At 35.9% G+C, this 17,500-nt stretch overlaps 1 protein-coding gene across 9 annotated transcripts in view; it reads left to right on the forward strand.

Annotated features, from left to right (window-relative positions):
* The first annotated feature begins 543 nt into the window (after positions 1-543).
* Positions 544-17,500, forward strand: part of LOC136848092 (ATP-binding cassette sub-family C member 4-like) — a 179,253-nt gene continuing 162,296 nt past the window's right edge. For 6 of the 9 annotated variants that reach the window (XM_067120278.1, XM_067120279.1, XM_067120277.1 and 3 more), the window contains exon 1: positions 544-836. In XM_067120278.1, the coding sequence (XP_066976379.1) occupies positions 763-836 (74 nt within the window). In that variant the 5' untranslated portion in view covers positions 544-762. The remainder of the gene's footprint in view (positions 837-17,500) is intronic. The other 3 variants (XM_067120280.1, XM_067120285.1, XM_067120286.1) reach the window with 3 other exon arrangements.

Genomic DNA, 17,500 nt, shown 5'->3' on the forward strand with positions numbered 1-17,500 from the left:
GATTACAGTTTTAGTTGTGAACAGTAATTGTCGACTGGTCTTTCTTGAAACCCATCCGATTATATTTCAATCATGTCATTGACGCCAATTGACAGGACGTTTCACTTCGAATTGGAAATAAATCCCTCAAAATTTTTATTATTGATTTTGTTTCTTTTGAAAATAATGATTTCAAATGTTAATTATACAGTTGCTCTAATTGTAACTGATTTCCTTTTTCGTATAATCATCAGAACAATTCGACCAGAACGAACAATATTTGGCGAAAAAGGCATGTTCAGGGTCAGCTGTAATTGACGTATTAAGCGATTATGAAATCCAACATTAAATGTGAAAAAAAACACGGAAAGATTAATTAATAACGCACCAGAGCTTCGTGATCTGGAAGCAACACAAATCACACCACGGTACCAAACTTGCTAAGTAAGCTACCACATTACCTAACCCCTTCAAACAAATAAAAATCATATGTAAAAGAAATTCAATATCCATAAAGTGCGGTACGACAACCTATCCCCCCAAGCCGCGCTTCCCGGCAACGGTAGAAAACAGCTGATCGCACCATCGTAACATTAAAGGCGTCCTGGCGGTGGTGTGAAGTGAGGTTGAATGTAGTCCGGGCTAGAGCAAGTCTTGTTTTGTGAGCGCATGGGCATTTGTTGCTTAGGTGTTTCACTAGGGCAGCGTCGCTTTGATTTCCGTCAATCTCTTTTAAAGTGTTAGAATCTCTTAACATCGCCTGAGAGTGGACGGCAAGGGAAAATGGACCAGACGAAGAAAGATAGGCCGCCCAATCCGAGGGACACTGCGGGGAGCATTTCTAAAATGGTCTTCTGGTAAGTAAATGCCCATTTCTGCAGTGGCAAATGGTTTTCTTCAGAATTTACAGGTTTCAGAAATTTTATTTCACCATCTAGGTTACTAACTTGATTTGTACAATAATTATTGTTAATAATCGTGCTTTAGCCTAGGGCTGTTGGCGGATTATACAGTACTTTCAACGATTTAAAGTTTATTACCATTTTTATCATCATTGTTGCTGCTGTCATTATCATTGATATTACTATTGGCCAGTAATGAGAGATACAATAATCGGTACTATCTAACGTTAATTCACTTTCAAAAGAAAAACTTGAATCGGCGCAAAATAATTTACTGTAATAAGGTTAGTATTTATCAAACAAGACAGGTTCAAATAGAACAGGATATACCAAATGACAATTTTACCGTGGAGGATAGTTTGCCCTTTAGATTTCGATTTATATATATATATAATATATATAATGAATAATATATACATACACATTATATATATATATATATATATAATATATATATATATATATATATATATATATATATATATAATATATGTGTGTCATACCAGCGTGGGATTTTTATATTACACACACTATATATATATATATATATATATATATTATATATATATATATATATAATATATATATATATATATATATATATATATATATATATATATATATATATATATATATATATATATATATATATATATATACCATAATGTGTGTGGGATTTTTATATTACACACACACTATATATATATATATATATATATATATATATATATATATATATATATATATATATATATATATATATTTATATGTATATGAGCAAAGTTTTTATTTTTCAATAATTTTTGTATTTTGAAAAACACAGCTTGATTGATAAAGATAATAGTGGGTTTTTACTTATATCTTGCCACGGTATAGTGATGCACCGTAGATAGTTTTATTATTTCCGAATATGATCCTTTTAGCGAAGGTTCGACGGTGTGTAATTTTTGCTTGGGATAAAACGTAAGAAGAAGCTGTGATGCTTCTTGTTATGTTTAGTAACTGAGGAAACAACTGTTTCGCTAGATTTAAATTGCCCTCAAACCATTCATCGTATCACTTTGGTTCATGTATTCATGCATATTCATTTTTATAAGAAATATTTCCCTTACGCATACGGACTTAAGCAGTTTTCTGTAGCTGTATTTGCTAATGAAATGTGTATTTGTTATGTTCTTTAACTGTTTGAATTTTTAAAGTTGGGTGTCGGAACAGTCAAAACAGGCGAGACTCGTAAGTCGGGCGAACTGCGATGGAAACAGACGCTAATTTGCTCTCTCTCTCTCTCTCTCTCTCTCTCTCTCTCTCTCTCTCTCTCTCTCTCTCTCTCTCTCTCTCGTACAGGAGTATTTACATGTTGTGTACATCCAAGCAAAGGTTTAAGTACATGTGCACTAATTAGGCTACCTACTTCGGTTTATGCGTAAACGTTAAAATAAAAGGGACTGCTTATGAATACTGAATAAATAAAATGTAAATATGCATTCTCTCTCTCTCTCTCTCTCTCTCCTTGTTATCGGATAAAGAATCAGCGCAGTGTACTGTTGTTAGGTCTGTTTAAGTTACTCGCAAAAGACTACTACAAAGGTCGTCTGCAAGTTCCATAATTTAACCGTTTGAAAACTTTTGCGCAGTTCTTAGTGAATATTTTGGTTATCTCTCTGTAATTCTCTGATAAAATGTTATTTTGTGTGTGATGAAATCTGATATTGGTGTCCGCACGTAAATATCTGAGATTAATGCTTGTATTTTAGAATCGTCTTAGATAAACTCGCGATTTAATTCCTAAATAATATAGGTTTCCCTTGGTTGTTCCTAGGCCAGAGGTCCGGACCGGGTCTCTCAGTCCATTTTAACACCTGGGCCTGCATAAGCTTAGGGCTGACATAGTCTAAAGTCTAAACGAACCAAACAACTTTAACAGCTTGTATTATTTTATGCTGGTCTGAGATAAATTCTCGGATTTTGTATAGGCCTAGGTATATTTTCGTATTTTATACTATTTGTATCTTATATTAAATATGTAATATCCCCAGGTTTTATGGGTTTCCGAGTAATTTTTAATTTTCAAAACTCATGAATAAATTCGCGTTTCATATATTTTGGCAAATTCTCACATTTAAGTATTTCAGTGGGTCGATAACATCTCTCATTTAAGAATTTATATATGTTTAATTAAATTTTCCCTTTCAAGAATGTGAGTAGGTCTAGACAGATTCTGATTTTGAATAGCTAGGTCTCTGTGATTTCTGCCAGTTTATAAAGAGACTCATATGAAGTTCTCACACTATAAATTGAGTATATAATTCCCTTATATTAATTTGACGGATAGCCGTTTAATTACATCACCTGCAATCTTCAAATCTCCTGAATAGCCGTTAATACGAAGGATCCACGTAAAAGTGAGTTACGTAACTTACGCCACGGGGGCGGCTGGGGACAACACTTGTCGAATTTCCTGACGCAGCCGGCTGAAATGACAGGGGTTAAAGCACAGGTGTCACTCAAGGGAAGAAGCAGTTTCTCGTTGTGTTTGAGATACGTTTTTTGAACCATCGGTTATTCCTCTTGTTCATGGGTGTGCGTAATGTGTATGTGGTGGGAGTTTGTTTTGATTAAAATCTGAAGATTACATCTTATGTATTTATTTAAATTTCTGTGTTAAACTAGTGTGAAAATACTCACACCTTCACACATATATCTTGTCTTGTTTTACATGTTTTTTCAAGTAAGAATATTTTTGTGGACTGGTATATATTATACATTGATGGAAATGTGTCTTTTGAGAAATTTGTGTTTCTTAAATATTTACATGGTTTCTTGTAATATTTTACTAGTATGCAGTGTATTCATATCGTTAAAATACTGTTGCGTTTACCAAAGTCTTCGTATGTACATCTGTCGGTTTATTGAGTAAGTAAAAGAAAAAAATGTCATCGACGAACATACAAATTTACAAAGAATAATGTTTACACAAGAACGCCACATGGCAAGGCTAATTCCAGTGACGCAACTACCAATCGATCCGAATCGATTTTGCCGTTCAAGTGCTGTGGTTAATCCACATACCGCTTTCATTATTAATTACTTATCACTGTCAGTCATTTATACTTTATATTTTCTCCGAATTTGTATTGCGGCATGGTGAATGAAAATAATGTGATGGTTAGAAATCAATAGTTGTGTGGTCCAGTTACCCGGTATTGTTATACTCGCTCCAAGCTGAAACCTCTCAAAGACGCTTGGAGTTGTTGCCATGGTTACGGACAGAAAGCTCTGCTCCGTTTTTTACTTTTTGTTTTAGCTCAAGCTTTCTCTTCTCTCTTCTTATCTTTTTTTCTCCGTGTGTCGTTTGATCGTTTTTCTTACAGTGAAGTAACCTCTTAGCCATCAGTTTCATACTTCTCGCGTTAAAGAGTCATGTCATCGTAAATGTGATTAGAGCAAGTGCGAGATACATTTTCCTAAGAGTATTTTATCATACGTCAGGCAGCGGTGCATGTTGGCACAAGATGAAGGACAATGCAAACCATGTGGCACTATTCTGTTTTGGCATTGGATATGGCATAGTATGAAGTTACAATTTTTTTTTATTTTGCGTTTGCAACAGATATATCTTTTTCCTCACAAATGTATAGGCCTACTATAGATTGTACTTAAGTTTAGACATTGTCTGATTTTATGAACAAGCGCAAAAATGTCTGAGTTCTCGGTTTTAATTATTACGTAACGAAAGTGTTGTTGCTGTCTTTTGGAGTATGTAATTCTCAACACTGTGTCCCACGTGTAGAGTCCTCTTCTTCTTCGTTAGACTTTACTTAATGCTCTAAGAGAGACTGCATTTTTGAATCTCGGGCGAGATCGACGCTATATGAATATAAACGCATTGTCTCAGTTATCTAAGCTTTGAATGAAATACTTAGTCATTACTCGATTGTAATGAGTTACTGGAGTCTGGCTAAGATATATATATATATATATATATATATATATATATATATATATATATATATATATATATATATATGTAATATATATATATATATATATATATATATATATATATATATATATATATATATATATATATATATATATATATATATATATATATATATATATATATATATATATATATAGTGTGTCTGGCTTGTGACGCTTAACGACGATCATGGAAAAGCTAACGGTATTATTATTATTATTATTATTATTATTATTATTATTATTATTCCCAAAACAAAGGCGCGCCCAGAGAAGAGCAAGACGTCAGTCACTGCCATGTTAAGCTTTTATATGTTGAATCATGATTTAATCTCATTAGGCAGATGACTTCTGCAGTATCCGCTCCACATAGTCGTTCTTCCATCTACGTCTATTGATTGGCCCCTGGTCTCCTCCTCCCTCCTTTTCCCAAGACTTTAAAATGAAAGGGAGCTAGGCATATATATATATATATATATATATATATATATATATATATATATATATATATATATATTTTTTTTTTTTTTTTTCTTTTCAAGAACACAGTTGATAAATATGCTTAACTGATTGTATTTTATGCGTACGTATGGCTGTGTTAGAGATGTTAGCTTTGTGCTTGTGCTTGTTTCAAGTTTCTGTATCTGCGCTTGATCAAACACACGTGAGGGTTGACGCTCATCGTTGGGAGTGCTGATGCTAATTCATTGAGGTAGGTGACGCAAGCAGATTTTGTTTTTTGGGTGGGGTGGGGGGCAAGTAGAGCCCTTGCCTCGGCTTGCGTTGAAGTATTGGGAAGTATACTTTGCAGTAATGAAAGGCACTTCCGTGTCTATCATCCCCGTTTTAGGTTCAGTTAACGTCTTGCGCCGTTTACGAAGTCAGCTTTAAAAATGATTTGAATATCATTGGAATAGCCCTTTATAATTCTCCTTAAGTATAAGTTATTCCCAAGGTGAAACCGATATTAAATGATGATTATGGCTGAATATTTGTTCATCAAGAACCAGTCCTGGTAATACAAGGATTCATTGTTGTAGCTTTCTTTTCGGTTCCCAAGGGAAATGGTACTAGTGACCTTGAAATTCAAAGCCGATGTTTGGAGGTTGTCCAAGACCCCTCTCTCTCTCTCTCTCTCTCTCTCTCTCTCTCTCTCTCTCTCTCTCTCTCTCTCTCTCTCTCTCTCTCTCTCTCTTTGTATTTTAATTCCAGTGACTAATGTTATTAGCCATTTACACCCATTAAAGAAATCGAGATTGTGATAAAACTGCTGATTAAGTTTGATAAATTTAGTCGTGAAAAAGAACTTTAGTATTTAACAGCTGAAGTCCATTTGAGAAATAGTTAGAATTTCTCAAATGGATTTCGGTTGCTAAATTCCTTTTTATATGCTAATTATCTTTTTCATTACTGTTACATTGAACTCACAGACCTTCAAGTCGGTTCAAGTGTACCAAGGTCGGGGCCACGTTGCTGTGGGATTGGGCATATATATGCAACAGTGCGGTATGTTTGCACGCATACCTCTAAACACATAAGTACATACACACACACACACATGTACCGTACCGTATTTAGTTACTAATATATTTTAGTGGGTAGTTTGTATTTTAAAGAGTCCAACGATCTACCAGCTTGAGATATATATATATATATATATATATATATATATATATATATATATATATATATATATATTGTGTTGTGTGTGTATGTGGGGTGTTCCATCAGTGGATCAGACGGTGAACTGTAGACATTACTTGTTTATATATATGTATATATATATATATATATATATATATATATATATATATATATATGTATTTTATATATATATATATGTATATATATATCTATATATAATTGCGTGTGTTAGGGGACGTTCCGTCAGTGCATCACACGGTACACTGTAGACACGACTTGTTTGCAGCGTCCCTTCGTCCCCTAGCTCCAGCCAACATTTAGTCTTTCAATTCACCACCATTCCCGCTTGCTTTCTTCTATATTGCTGTCCAGCCTCTCCAGCTATCACTTCTTAACGCAACAGTGAATTATTCTCCCAGTTTCAATTTTAGATTCGTGTACTTCATCTCGAATTACTTTCTGGATCCCTTTGTCTTGCTGTCCAACCGCTGAAGTGCCCTAGTACTACGTTTTATTGACCAAATTTCATGACTCATTAGTTTGTTCTTTCTTCTTTAGAGGACGTCTCAATTTCAAATCGCGAGGAAAGAATACGTTTTGTGCGAAAAATGTGTTTTGCATTAGCGTCACGTAACTTCCTGACGACCCTGCTAGTCGTCTTGCCCTTTTCCTGCCTCGCGCCAAGATTTCCGTTACTGCGAGGCGACTGAAATCTATTTATAGGGGCTTCAAGATCACGGTGAAAGCTTACGTCATCCTGGGAGCGGGCTGGAGATATATTTACCTCTCCATGTTTACATCGTTTCTTTTTTTTACTTGAAGAGTTCATTCACGTTTAGCAGTGAATAGCCATTGTTTTCTGAAAAACAAGTCATAAGTATTCTCTCTCTCTCTCTCTCTCTCTCTCTCTCTCTCTCTCTCTCTCTCTCTCTCTCTCTCTCTTGTGCATGTGTGTGTGTGTGCGTGCGTGTGTGCTATATTTCACTTGGCAGTTTACAGAAGTTTTATTCTGTAGTTATTTTTCAGTTGCAAGGTTTAGTATTTTGGCCTTGTTCGTGAGTCTCTTTGCCTGTCTTTCTGCCGGTTCCTTGTACTTACATTGCAGCAGAAGCAAGGACCTTCTTACCTTCTTACGTCAACCTTTACTGAGAAAAAGTCCGTGCCGACACAAGGATAGCTTCATATTGCTGCGAAAAGTATTAGCTTTCGTTCCTTAGTTGGAGGACATTTGACACCTTTCAAGAGTAGTGGAACATAACTCAGTTTTTATAGTGTAATGGCAATAGGTTCTCTAAGTTAATGAGGACATAAAAGAAGCATTTTCTTGTATGAGGACTTTAGTCACCCTTTAGTAACAGAACGCTTGCCACTTTCTACATGTGAGGACTGTGCCTCCTTTGTATGTGAAGGAAATAAGCCACTTTTTATGGCATGACTCGCTCCACTACTTTGTATATTATTCTTTATATATATGCATAAGGACACTAGTCAGCTTTCATAGTATAAGAAAATTGGCTTCCGTGTTGTGAGAGGACATTGGTTAACTTGGGCCTAATCGTTGCAAGGACATCAGCCACTTTTTATGACAATGGATTCGATTTTTTTTGTTATTGTAAAACTCATCGATTTCTCTGAGGACACTGGTCACTTCATAGCCCTGTGGCGAAGTGTCTACCGAATAAACTGCTGAGTATTCCTTGCTGATTTCAGGATCTCGCGTATTCGTAGCTGTCGCCATCGGCGCTACGGTGTTTCATCTCCTTTTTGGAAGCCAAGACATTAATTAACGGAAGCTTCTCTTTTCGTTATTTATCATTTACCCGTCAACATTCTCATGGGCATTGCATATCAGATGAAAGAAGTGCTTTGAAGTGAATATAGTTACGAGAATTTATTTGAATCCTTTAGTTCCTGAAATCCCGGTTATCTTTTTTGTAGTCGTGAGGTTCGTTATCCATGAAATTTTTATAAGTAATGTTTTGCAATTGATTAGTCCACCGACACATAGGCTGCCGTTAGTTTATGTGTAATTTGAAGCAGTAATTTTAATTATTTGTTTTATTTTATTTTGTGCGTATTAGGTCTATTCATGTTTTATTTTTGTGTTTTGCACATGAACGCATGGAACGTTCGTGCAAAACCTTGCTTTTAAATGTCCCCGCACCTTTTGCAAGGCAAAATTCCTTTCAGGTTTAAATGAAATTTATTAAAAGGATGGCTGGATATGAGGTCATGTTCAAATTATTACGGTATTATTATTACTTTTATGAAGGATGATGATAGAAAGAAGTCAAAGAAGCTTCTACCTTGCAGAAAGCAAAAAAATAACAATAAATCAGATAGAAGAGAAGAGATATATTGCGAAAAAGGACTGACGAAAAGAGAAATTTGATGAAATAGCACGCAGATTAATATGCAATATAAAGTACAGCGGAGGAATAAGTCCGAAGAATGAAGAGAATGATGCATTGCGCATATATAATTAGCGTCTGCTGCTTCTCGCTCTCGAGTCCTCCAAAATTGAGAAAGAGACAGAAAAGAGATAATATTATCCTCGAGCGAGAGACAGAAAAAGAGATAATATTATCCTCGTTCGCTCTTCTACACTTCTTGTTATGGGCAGGGATGTGTTATGTTATGTTATCCTCTCGTAGCGCGGGCATACGCATGCAAGTTTTTTTTTTTTATTATTTTTAATCTCGGGATCTTTTCAGCCTCGTGTTTAACTTGGAAAAAAAGAGAAAAACGCTTTCTCGTTTCTACGCTTTGGGTTTCACAGCGGCCCATTTTTTTTTTAATTTTGCTCACTCGCATTGAGCAGAATACCAAAAATTGTAAATGTAAAATATCTTTTTCTCCTCCTCCTCCTCCTCCTCCTCCTCCTCCTCCTCCTCCTCCTCCTCCTCCTCCTCCTCCTCCTCCTCCTCCTCCTCCTCCTCACTTCAGTGCCTAAGGACGTGCACACTTTCCAGTTTTTTTTTTCTTTTAGACTAACCAGCAGTCCTTTACGATTCATTCCTCCTCATTCATTAGAGCCGAAAATTCGTAAATACAACCGAAAAAAACCAGCTTTTTATATTTCTAACGTTTTCAGAGCAGCGTTTTCCACTTTTTTCTGTATCCTTCAGTACCAAAATTACGCGGAAAGAAACTTCACCTTTTTCATTTGTTCCAGTCACAGAATAATGAAAAAAATAAAGGTTAGTGACTCTAACAATCGGCATATAGTCTACTGCTTTAGGTTTCTAGGTCGAGTTTCGAAATGTCCGGCTTGTTTTCAATTCTTCTATTCTTTTCACGTTCTTTTAGCGGCGACGGTCAATTTGTGTTGAAGCGTCGAGTTCTCTGCATTGTTTTGGGTTTTCAGTTGCAGACGCATTTCTTAAAGTCGGTGTTTGAAAAGAATGAATGCGGTATGGAAGGTGGGGGGACCTTCAATAGGTGGGAAAGCAAGGCTGTTAACGTTAATTAAATGAATGCTGGACTTTTACAGTGATGGAGTGTGTTGATGAATAGATGAGTTAATGTACATACGCACTTACAAATGTGTGGGTTCTGAGTGCGGTCAGAATTTATGAAAGAGGGCGAAGAAAACTGGTCACAATATCTTGATGAAACGAGCTGTAGAGTTTGCTTTAAGTCAAGAAAAAACTGCCTGTGTGGGAATATAAGGGTAAAAAGTGCGTTCTTAATCACACCTTTGATGTTTATCACATGGTCGCATGGTGAAACAGTCTAGCCATTATTAGTATGCAAAGAAAATTTAAAGTTAACTATTCTTAAGAAAAATATTTTGAATATTGTGATCATCAGAGTTTTTTGTGGAAAAATATTCAGTTTGATAATATTACGCTTAAGGGATTATAATGAGGAAATGTTTAAGGTCCCTGAATATCGTTTATTCATTTTAAAGAGATGTTTTGATGGTTTCCTGGAGATATGTGATTTGAAAACCATCTGGATACGGTGTATGTAATCAGTATTGGTGTCAGTATCATGGACAGAGTTTCCCTCCCCCCTCCCCCCCACTGAGATATGTGGAACACAATTTCGGTAGAATTTTGAAGTGGATTTGATAATTGTGTGTTTTTTTTTTAATAAATGCAAACCTCATTTTAGATTATTTGATAACTCCATGGTGTCTATAACCGTCTAAGTATTGCTTTTATATCTCTATGTAATGTCTTTGTGACCTGGATATGGTTTGATAACCTTTCGGATTTGGTTCAGTGGCATTCTTCAAGTGAACCGTCTCGTCTTGCGGACATGTTCCTGATATTTCCTTGAGGCGACAGTCTGCCGCGGGTGGTCGATAATCGCCTGGATTTCGATAACCACCGGAAGAGCATTCTCTTATCAGGTAGCTAATTAGAATTAAAAGGAAAGCCGCTTTGTAATGGCATTTAAACCGTCATGCTTTTGTCAGCGGGATCAGTGGATATTACTGAGAGAGAGAGAGAGAGAGAGAGAGAGAGATTTTGTGACATTTTTGGAAAATATTTATAAATTAGTGGACAGAGGGAAGGAGGCTTAGTCTAACTTGGAAACACCCAGAAAGTAAACAGTAGGAGGCTTGAAAAACACTAATCGTCAATAAAATTTGCGACAGACCTGAGGAGTTCGGGCAACGAATGCAGTTTAGAATGCAATTTGGAAGGGGTCAGAGGGGAGGGTTTCATAGGTGGGAGGCAGCTATTAACATTAATTGAATCCTGGACTTTTACAGTGATGGAGTGGGTTGACGAATAGTTATACAGGCAGTTGCAAATGTGTGGGTTTTGAGTGCGGTCAGAATATGCTGAATAAAGGAGGAAAAATGGTCAATATACCTTGGTAAAATGAATTATAAGAGTTTGCTTTCAGTCAAGAACAAACGGTGTCTGGGGATATAGAGGTATAAAGGGCCTTCTTAATTGCACCTTTGATGTTTATCACATGGCCGTACAGGTGAAAGAGTGTAGCAGTTATTAATATGCAAATAAAGGGTGTTTAAAGTTGACCATTCTCAAGGAAAAAACATGAACATCCGATAGCTTCAGAAAAAATATTCACAGTTTGATAATAGTACGCTATGAGGTTTGGCTATAAATGAGGCAATGTTTTTAAAAAAGAGTCCCTGGATATCGTTTAATCATTTTAAAGTACATGTTTTGATGGTGTCTTTTTTTTTTTTTTTTATAAACGTAAACCTCATCTCAGATTATTTGATGCCTCCATGGGGTCTGTACCATTAAGTATTGCTTGTGTATATCTATGTAATGTCTTTGTGACCTGGATATGGTCTGATAACCTTTCGAAATAGGTTCAGTGGCACTCTTGAAGTGGACCGCCACGTCATGTGGACTTGTTCTTGATATTTCCTAGAGGTGAATCTGCCGCGGGTGGTCGATAATAATCGCCTGGATTTCGATAAGCACCGGAAGACCATTCTCTTATCAGGTCGCTAGTTAGAATTAAAAGGAAAGGCGCTTTGGAATGGCATTTTAACCGTCATGCTTTTGTCAGCAGGATCAGGAGATATTACTGAGAGAGAGAGAGAGAGAGAGAGAGAGAGAGAGAGAGAGAGGCGGGGGGGAAAGTAAGAGAAATTTTTTCGTCATTTCTGTAAAATACGTATAAATTAATGAACAAGTTCAAGGGGAATAAGCCCTTTATGACAAACCCAGGTCTACAAGAGGAGGGTTGAAAAACACTAATCACTAATGAAACTTGTAACAGATGTGAGGAGTTTGGAGCGATGGGCAGCGAATCGTAGTGAGAAGAAAGAGACAATGACGTCATTATATAAATGTGTTTTTTTATTGACGCCTAAACAGTTAACACTCTTTTGCATTTAACCGAAAAAGACTTGGAAATACAAAATGCCTTAACACTGATAATCACGTCTCTCTTTTCCGTCTCATTGTCATAGTTTTTACTCTTGGGTGTGCAGTGAACCGCGGTTGCAAAGGCAACTGATTGACGTGTGAATTCGACCAGGTGGACGTAATTACAGCTTGGCGTATTTGTAATTAGTGATTTGCGATAATCTTTTACGGCAAGGTCCTAGAGAGTAAACCCCAGTAGACCTTGTGTTCTGTGAATCGACGAGAAATACAGAAATTTTGGGAAACCTCGGCGGAGGTCACGTTTTCACACGTGTTTGTTTGTTTGTCAGTCTGCCAACAAGATATTTCAGAAATTGAGAGATTTTCAAGAAAATTTTGTAAAGGGTTGCGCTGTGGGCTAACTTAAGGATGATTAGGTGTTGAAATGGTTGCAGAATTATTATTATTATTATTATTATTATTATTATTATTATTATTATTATTATTATTATTATTATTATTATTATTATTACTTCGTTCTAATGAATACCATATTCTGTGGAAGCTTGAATTTCAACTCAGTGGCCCCTGTGCGCTTGTTCCATATGAATGGGGGTACATCTTCTGAATAATAATAATAATATTATTATTATTATTATTATTATTATTATTATTATTATTATTATTATTATTATTATTATTATTATTATTATTATTATTATTATTATTGTAAGAAGCGAGTGGTATAGGATAGCACTATTTAGTTCTTTTTAGCTATTCAGTCTCTGATTTCCACTCCAGAGATTTTTAACTACCACTATCAGGAAGTGAAATGGCAAACAACATTATTTGCGAAAGGAAAAGGCGAGGTATCATAGGGATCATTTGTTTATTTAAAGCGGTCTTCACTTACCTTCAAATTTCGTGTCGGCTGAAGAGAGCTAGAACTTATTTGATGTTGACTGATGAGGCTATCGTGCTCTCTCTCTCTCTCTCTCTCTCTCTCTCTCTCTCTCTCTCTCTCTCTCTCTCTCTCTCTCTCTCTGTTATTGAGAGCTGATCTCTCTCAGAGCAGAGAGTGAGAGATTATATATATATATATATATATATATATATATATATATATATATATATATATATATATATATATATATATATATATATAACCTCATTACTTGCACAATTGTTGTTTGTATTAACACAATTAGTAACATGACCTCATTTAAACAGAATGGTATCTATATATATATATATATATATATATATATATATATATATATATATATATATATATATATATATATATATATATATATATATATATATATATATATGTATTATTTAATTGTTATTTAGTTATGTTTTCATGGCTGAAGATGTAGGAACATTCGGAGACGGAGGGTTGGCGCACAGAGAGAGAGAGAGAGAGAGAGAGAGAGAGAGAGAGAGAGAGAGAGAGAGAGAGAGAGTTCACAATGACAAGTAATCCCGTAATCGCGGTTCCCATTTGTAATCATTTCCCTTTCGAATCGGGCATGAAACCGTGACGTGATTTGCAGTGGTTCTCAGAAGCTGATTGCGCGCGCACCTTTCACTGCTGCCTTGATGCCTTAACTGTATAGGTGGCGGCAATTGAGCAATGGCAAATTATACATTTTCATTGCTATGTATTTTATATTTCATATTTTTCTGTATAATTTTGTTTTATTTCTATTTATATTAATTTTAGTATTTTTACGTTATATTTTATGTATTTTGTTAGTTTTATTTCATTTCTCTTATATTTTTATTTTTATTGCTTTACGTATTTTCTATTTTTTAGTGATTTTCTTTTGATTATTTTTTTTATTTTTCTTGATATTAGAATGATTTTTTCATTTCATTTATTTTTTATTTTCAATCTTTTTTATATTTGCTTTTGAATTCTTGAATGTTTTAATTTGATTTTTTTTTAATTGTAATTCCTCGGATAATATAAACGCACACATTTATGAATATTTATTTATGTAATCCAACAGTAAACTATGAAGATAAAAAGCCTATAAAAACACTATATACACGTCGCAGCCACATAATTCGGACACTTTATATGTATCCCTGTTCACTGATGAAAAAGTATTACAAATGACATGTGACGAGTTTATATGAGGCATAATTATGTAGGTGTGGCAGCACGACGTTGGCGGTATGTAGTTGACCGTTGACCTAAGACGGATGGAAAGAGGAAAATGACCGTTGACCTAAGACGGATGGAAAGAGGAAAATGACCGTTGACCTAAGACGGATGGAAAGAGGAAAATGACCGTTGACCTAAGACGGATGGAAAGAGGAAAATGACCGTTGACCTAAGACGGATGGAAAGAGGAAAATGACCGTTGACCTAAGACGGATGGAAAGAGGTTATTCCCTTGTGCTTTGGGTTACGTAAGCATCCTCCCGCATGGGGGTAGTGTCATCAGTGCACCTCATGTAATGCCTGTAGGCATTACTAAAGGCTATTTGCAGCGTCCCGTCGGCCCCTAGCTACAACCTCTTTCATTCCTTTCTGTACCTTCGATTCGTGTTCCCTTTCTTCCATCTGACTTTCCACCCTCGCTAACAATTGTTTCATAGTGCAACTGCGAGGTTTTCCTCCTGTTACACCTTTCAGACCTTCCTACTGTCAATTTCCCTTTCAGCGCTGAATGACCTCGTAGGTCCCAGCTCTTGGTCTTTAGCCTAAATTCCATATTCTATCCTATTCGTTAGCTCCTGTCTGCGTCGAGTCTGGTGGGCGTATCCTCTGGAACACCTGCTGGAGAAGAGGCCTTAGGATTAACTCGTCGGTGACATCCGATTTCCAATGTCCTTCTGACCGGTTCATATTGTTGGTCTGACTGACACTGACAGATTCCAGCATCTTCCTATTGTAAGGGCAACTGCTTTTGAAAACCAGCTTTGCCCCACGCCAGTTCATGGTATGGCCTTTATGGGAAAATCCCTGACCTCTCTGACATATCGCGCCGATCCTTTGGGCTCTGTCAGTCAGTAATATATACATATATGTATACATTATGCAGAGGGAATTCACTTGAACCCGATTTTCGTGATGATATGGAGTTCTCCTAGGGCCGGCCGGGACTTACAGTCACTGTCATTTGTTACTGTATTAGCACAGTAGTCTCTCTCTCTTTATATATTATATATATTCATACATACATATGTATATATGTATACACATATATATATATATATATATGTATAATTATATGCAATAAACATCGAATAGGAAGATAATCACGGAATGTGATCAGCTATGTTCCTTTGGCGTAACTTATCAAACTGTATGGCGTACTCATTTGTCAGATTGTTAAATCCGTAATGGTAGCAGTTGATAACATAAATGTTTATTTTAATCCAGATTAAGTCAAGACAAGTAAGCCAAGAGAAGAGAAATGTTAGGTTTGGGTAGTTATAAATACCTTTATGACTGATTCTTATTTTTAATTTTAATTTCGTCCCTGTCATGAAACTAGTGGGACTCCTGCTCTGTTGTGCAAATCCCTTGATGCAGAACACTTCCCAACATTTCAACATTTCTTCTTTAACATTTTTTTTTAAATGAACACCTTAAATTTCCTTGTCGAAATCTCTCTTGGAATGTCCGTCTCTCTCTCTCTCTCTCTCTCTCTCTCTCTCTCTCTCTCTCTCTCTCTCTCTCTCTCTCTCTCTCTCTCGTTGTATTTTGGTTTTTATTTTTAATCTGTCTATGGTGTGACTTAAAAAAGACACTCGAGAAAAATGAAAATCTTTCTCGAAATACCCCCTCTCTCTCTCTCTCTCTCTCTCTCTCTCTCTCTCTCTCTCTCTCTCTCTCTCTCTCTCTCTCTCTCTCTAGTTTTTTTTTTATTTTTTCCTTTATTTTTGATAGATGATAATGACCTCGTTACTCGCCATCTGTCTTACGTGCAACTTAAAAAAAATCGAGATAAATGAAAATCTTTCTCGGAATACCTCTTTTCTCTCTCTCTCTCTCTCTCTCTCTCTCTCTCTCTCTCTCTCTCTCTCTCTCTCTCTCTCTCTCTCCTATTTTTGTTTTTATTTTTAATCTTACTTTAAATAAAGGCGATCAAGAAAAGGAAAATCTGTCTTGGAATACCCCTCTCTCTCTCTCTCTCTCTCTCTCTCTCTCTCTCTCTCTTCTCTCTCTCTCTTGATTTTCTCTCTCTCTCTCGTTTTATTTTGATTTTCACCTTTATTTCTAATCGTTGTTAATGACCTCGTTACTCACCATCTGTCTTTGGTGTGACTTCAGAAAAAGACTTCTGAGGAAGAGGGACCTTGTGCAATGTCTTCTGTGGGAGTTTCCCCATCTCGTCTCGCTTTCTGAATTCTGTTCTCGCGAATTCCCTCTTGACGTCCCGTTCCCGACGGCGTTCTCGTCGATATCGTGAAGTGATTTTCTCTGCTGCTGTTGTTGTATTTCGGTATGTGCTATTTGTTTTGTCAGTTCCTGAATGTAAATGATGTGCGTGAAGTGGCATCTTGATGTGATGTGCTTTCGAAGGTATTCCCGTTTTTATTGTTTCATTACAGTTATTTTGAGAAACATTTCGTTATGTATAATTGTTGTTTTGTATGTATGATATTTGTTTTTATGTATTATTTTTTTTATATAATTTTGTTATATTATGTATTATTTTGATAAGGAACTCGGCAGTAGTGCGAATATATTTTGCAGCTAAACACTGAGCTTATTAAGCTTTCTGGCATCTTTCCACAACTTTGCATCAAGTAACCAAGTAGCCAGTATATTTCGGCCGCATGTGTAAGGCCTGGAAGGAGACTAACAGGAGTCTGAAGACGTGTGAAATGTCTGAGGAAACTTCTTTTCAATAACTGAACGAAACTAGATGCATACATTTACAAAACACGGTAATCCTTGCAGTGTTCAGAATCTTTTTTACAGCGCAAGTGTGAATTCATGAAATTAATTTGTGATGCGCTTAGTTTTGTTTTTATTGTTTTTGTTCTTTGAATAAATGAGCAAGGATGGCTAACGGCTGCACATAAACATCGTAACTTGTCTATGTATATCTTCCCTGGCTTCTTGGAAAACGTCTATGCTTGTCTTTTGTTCTCGATAGAGATCCTTATTTTTTTTTACCCTCTCTCTCTCTCTCTCTCTCTCTCTCTCTCTCTCTCTCT

The sequence above is a fragment of the Macrobrachium rosenbergii genome, chromosome 18 (genome assembly GCF_040412425.1).
Source record: "Macrobrachium rosenbergii isolate ZJJX-2024 chromosome 18, ASM4041242v1, whole genome shotgun sequence".
Lineage (NCBI taxonomy): Eukaryota > Metazoa > Arthropoda > Malacostraca > Decapoda > Palaemonidae > Macrobrachium > Macrobrachium rosenbergii.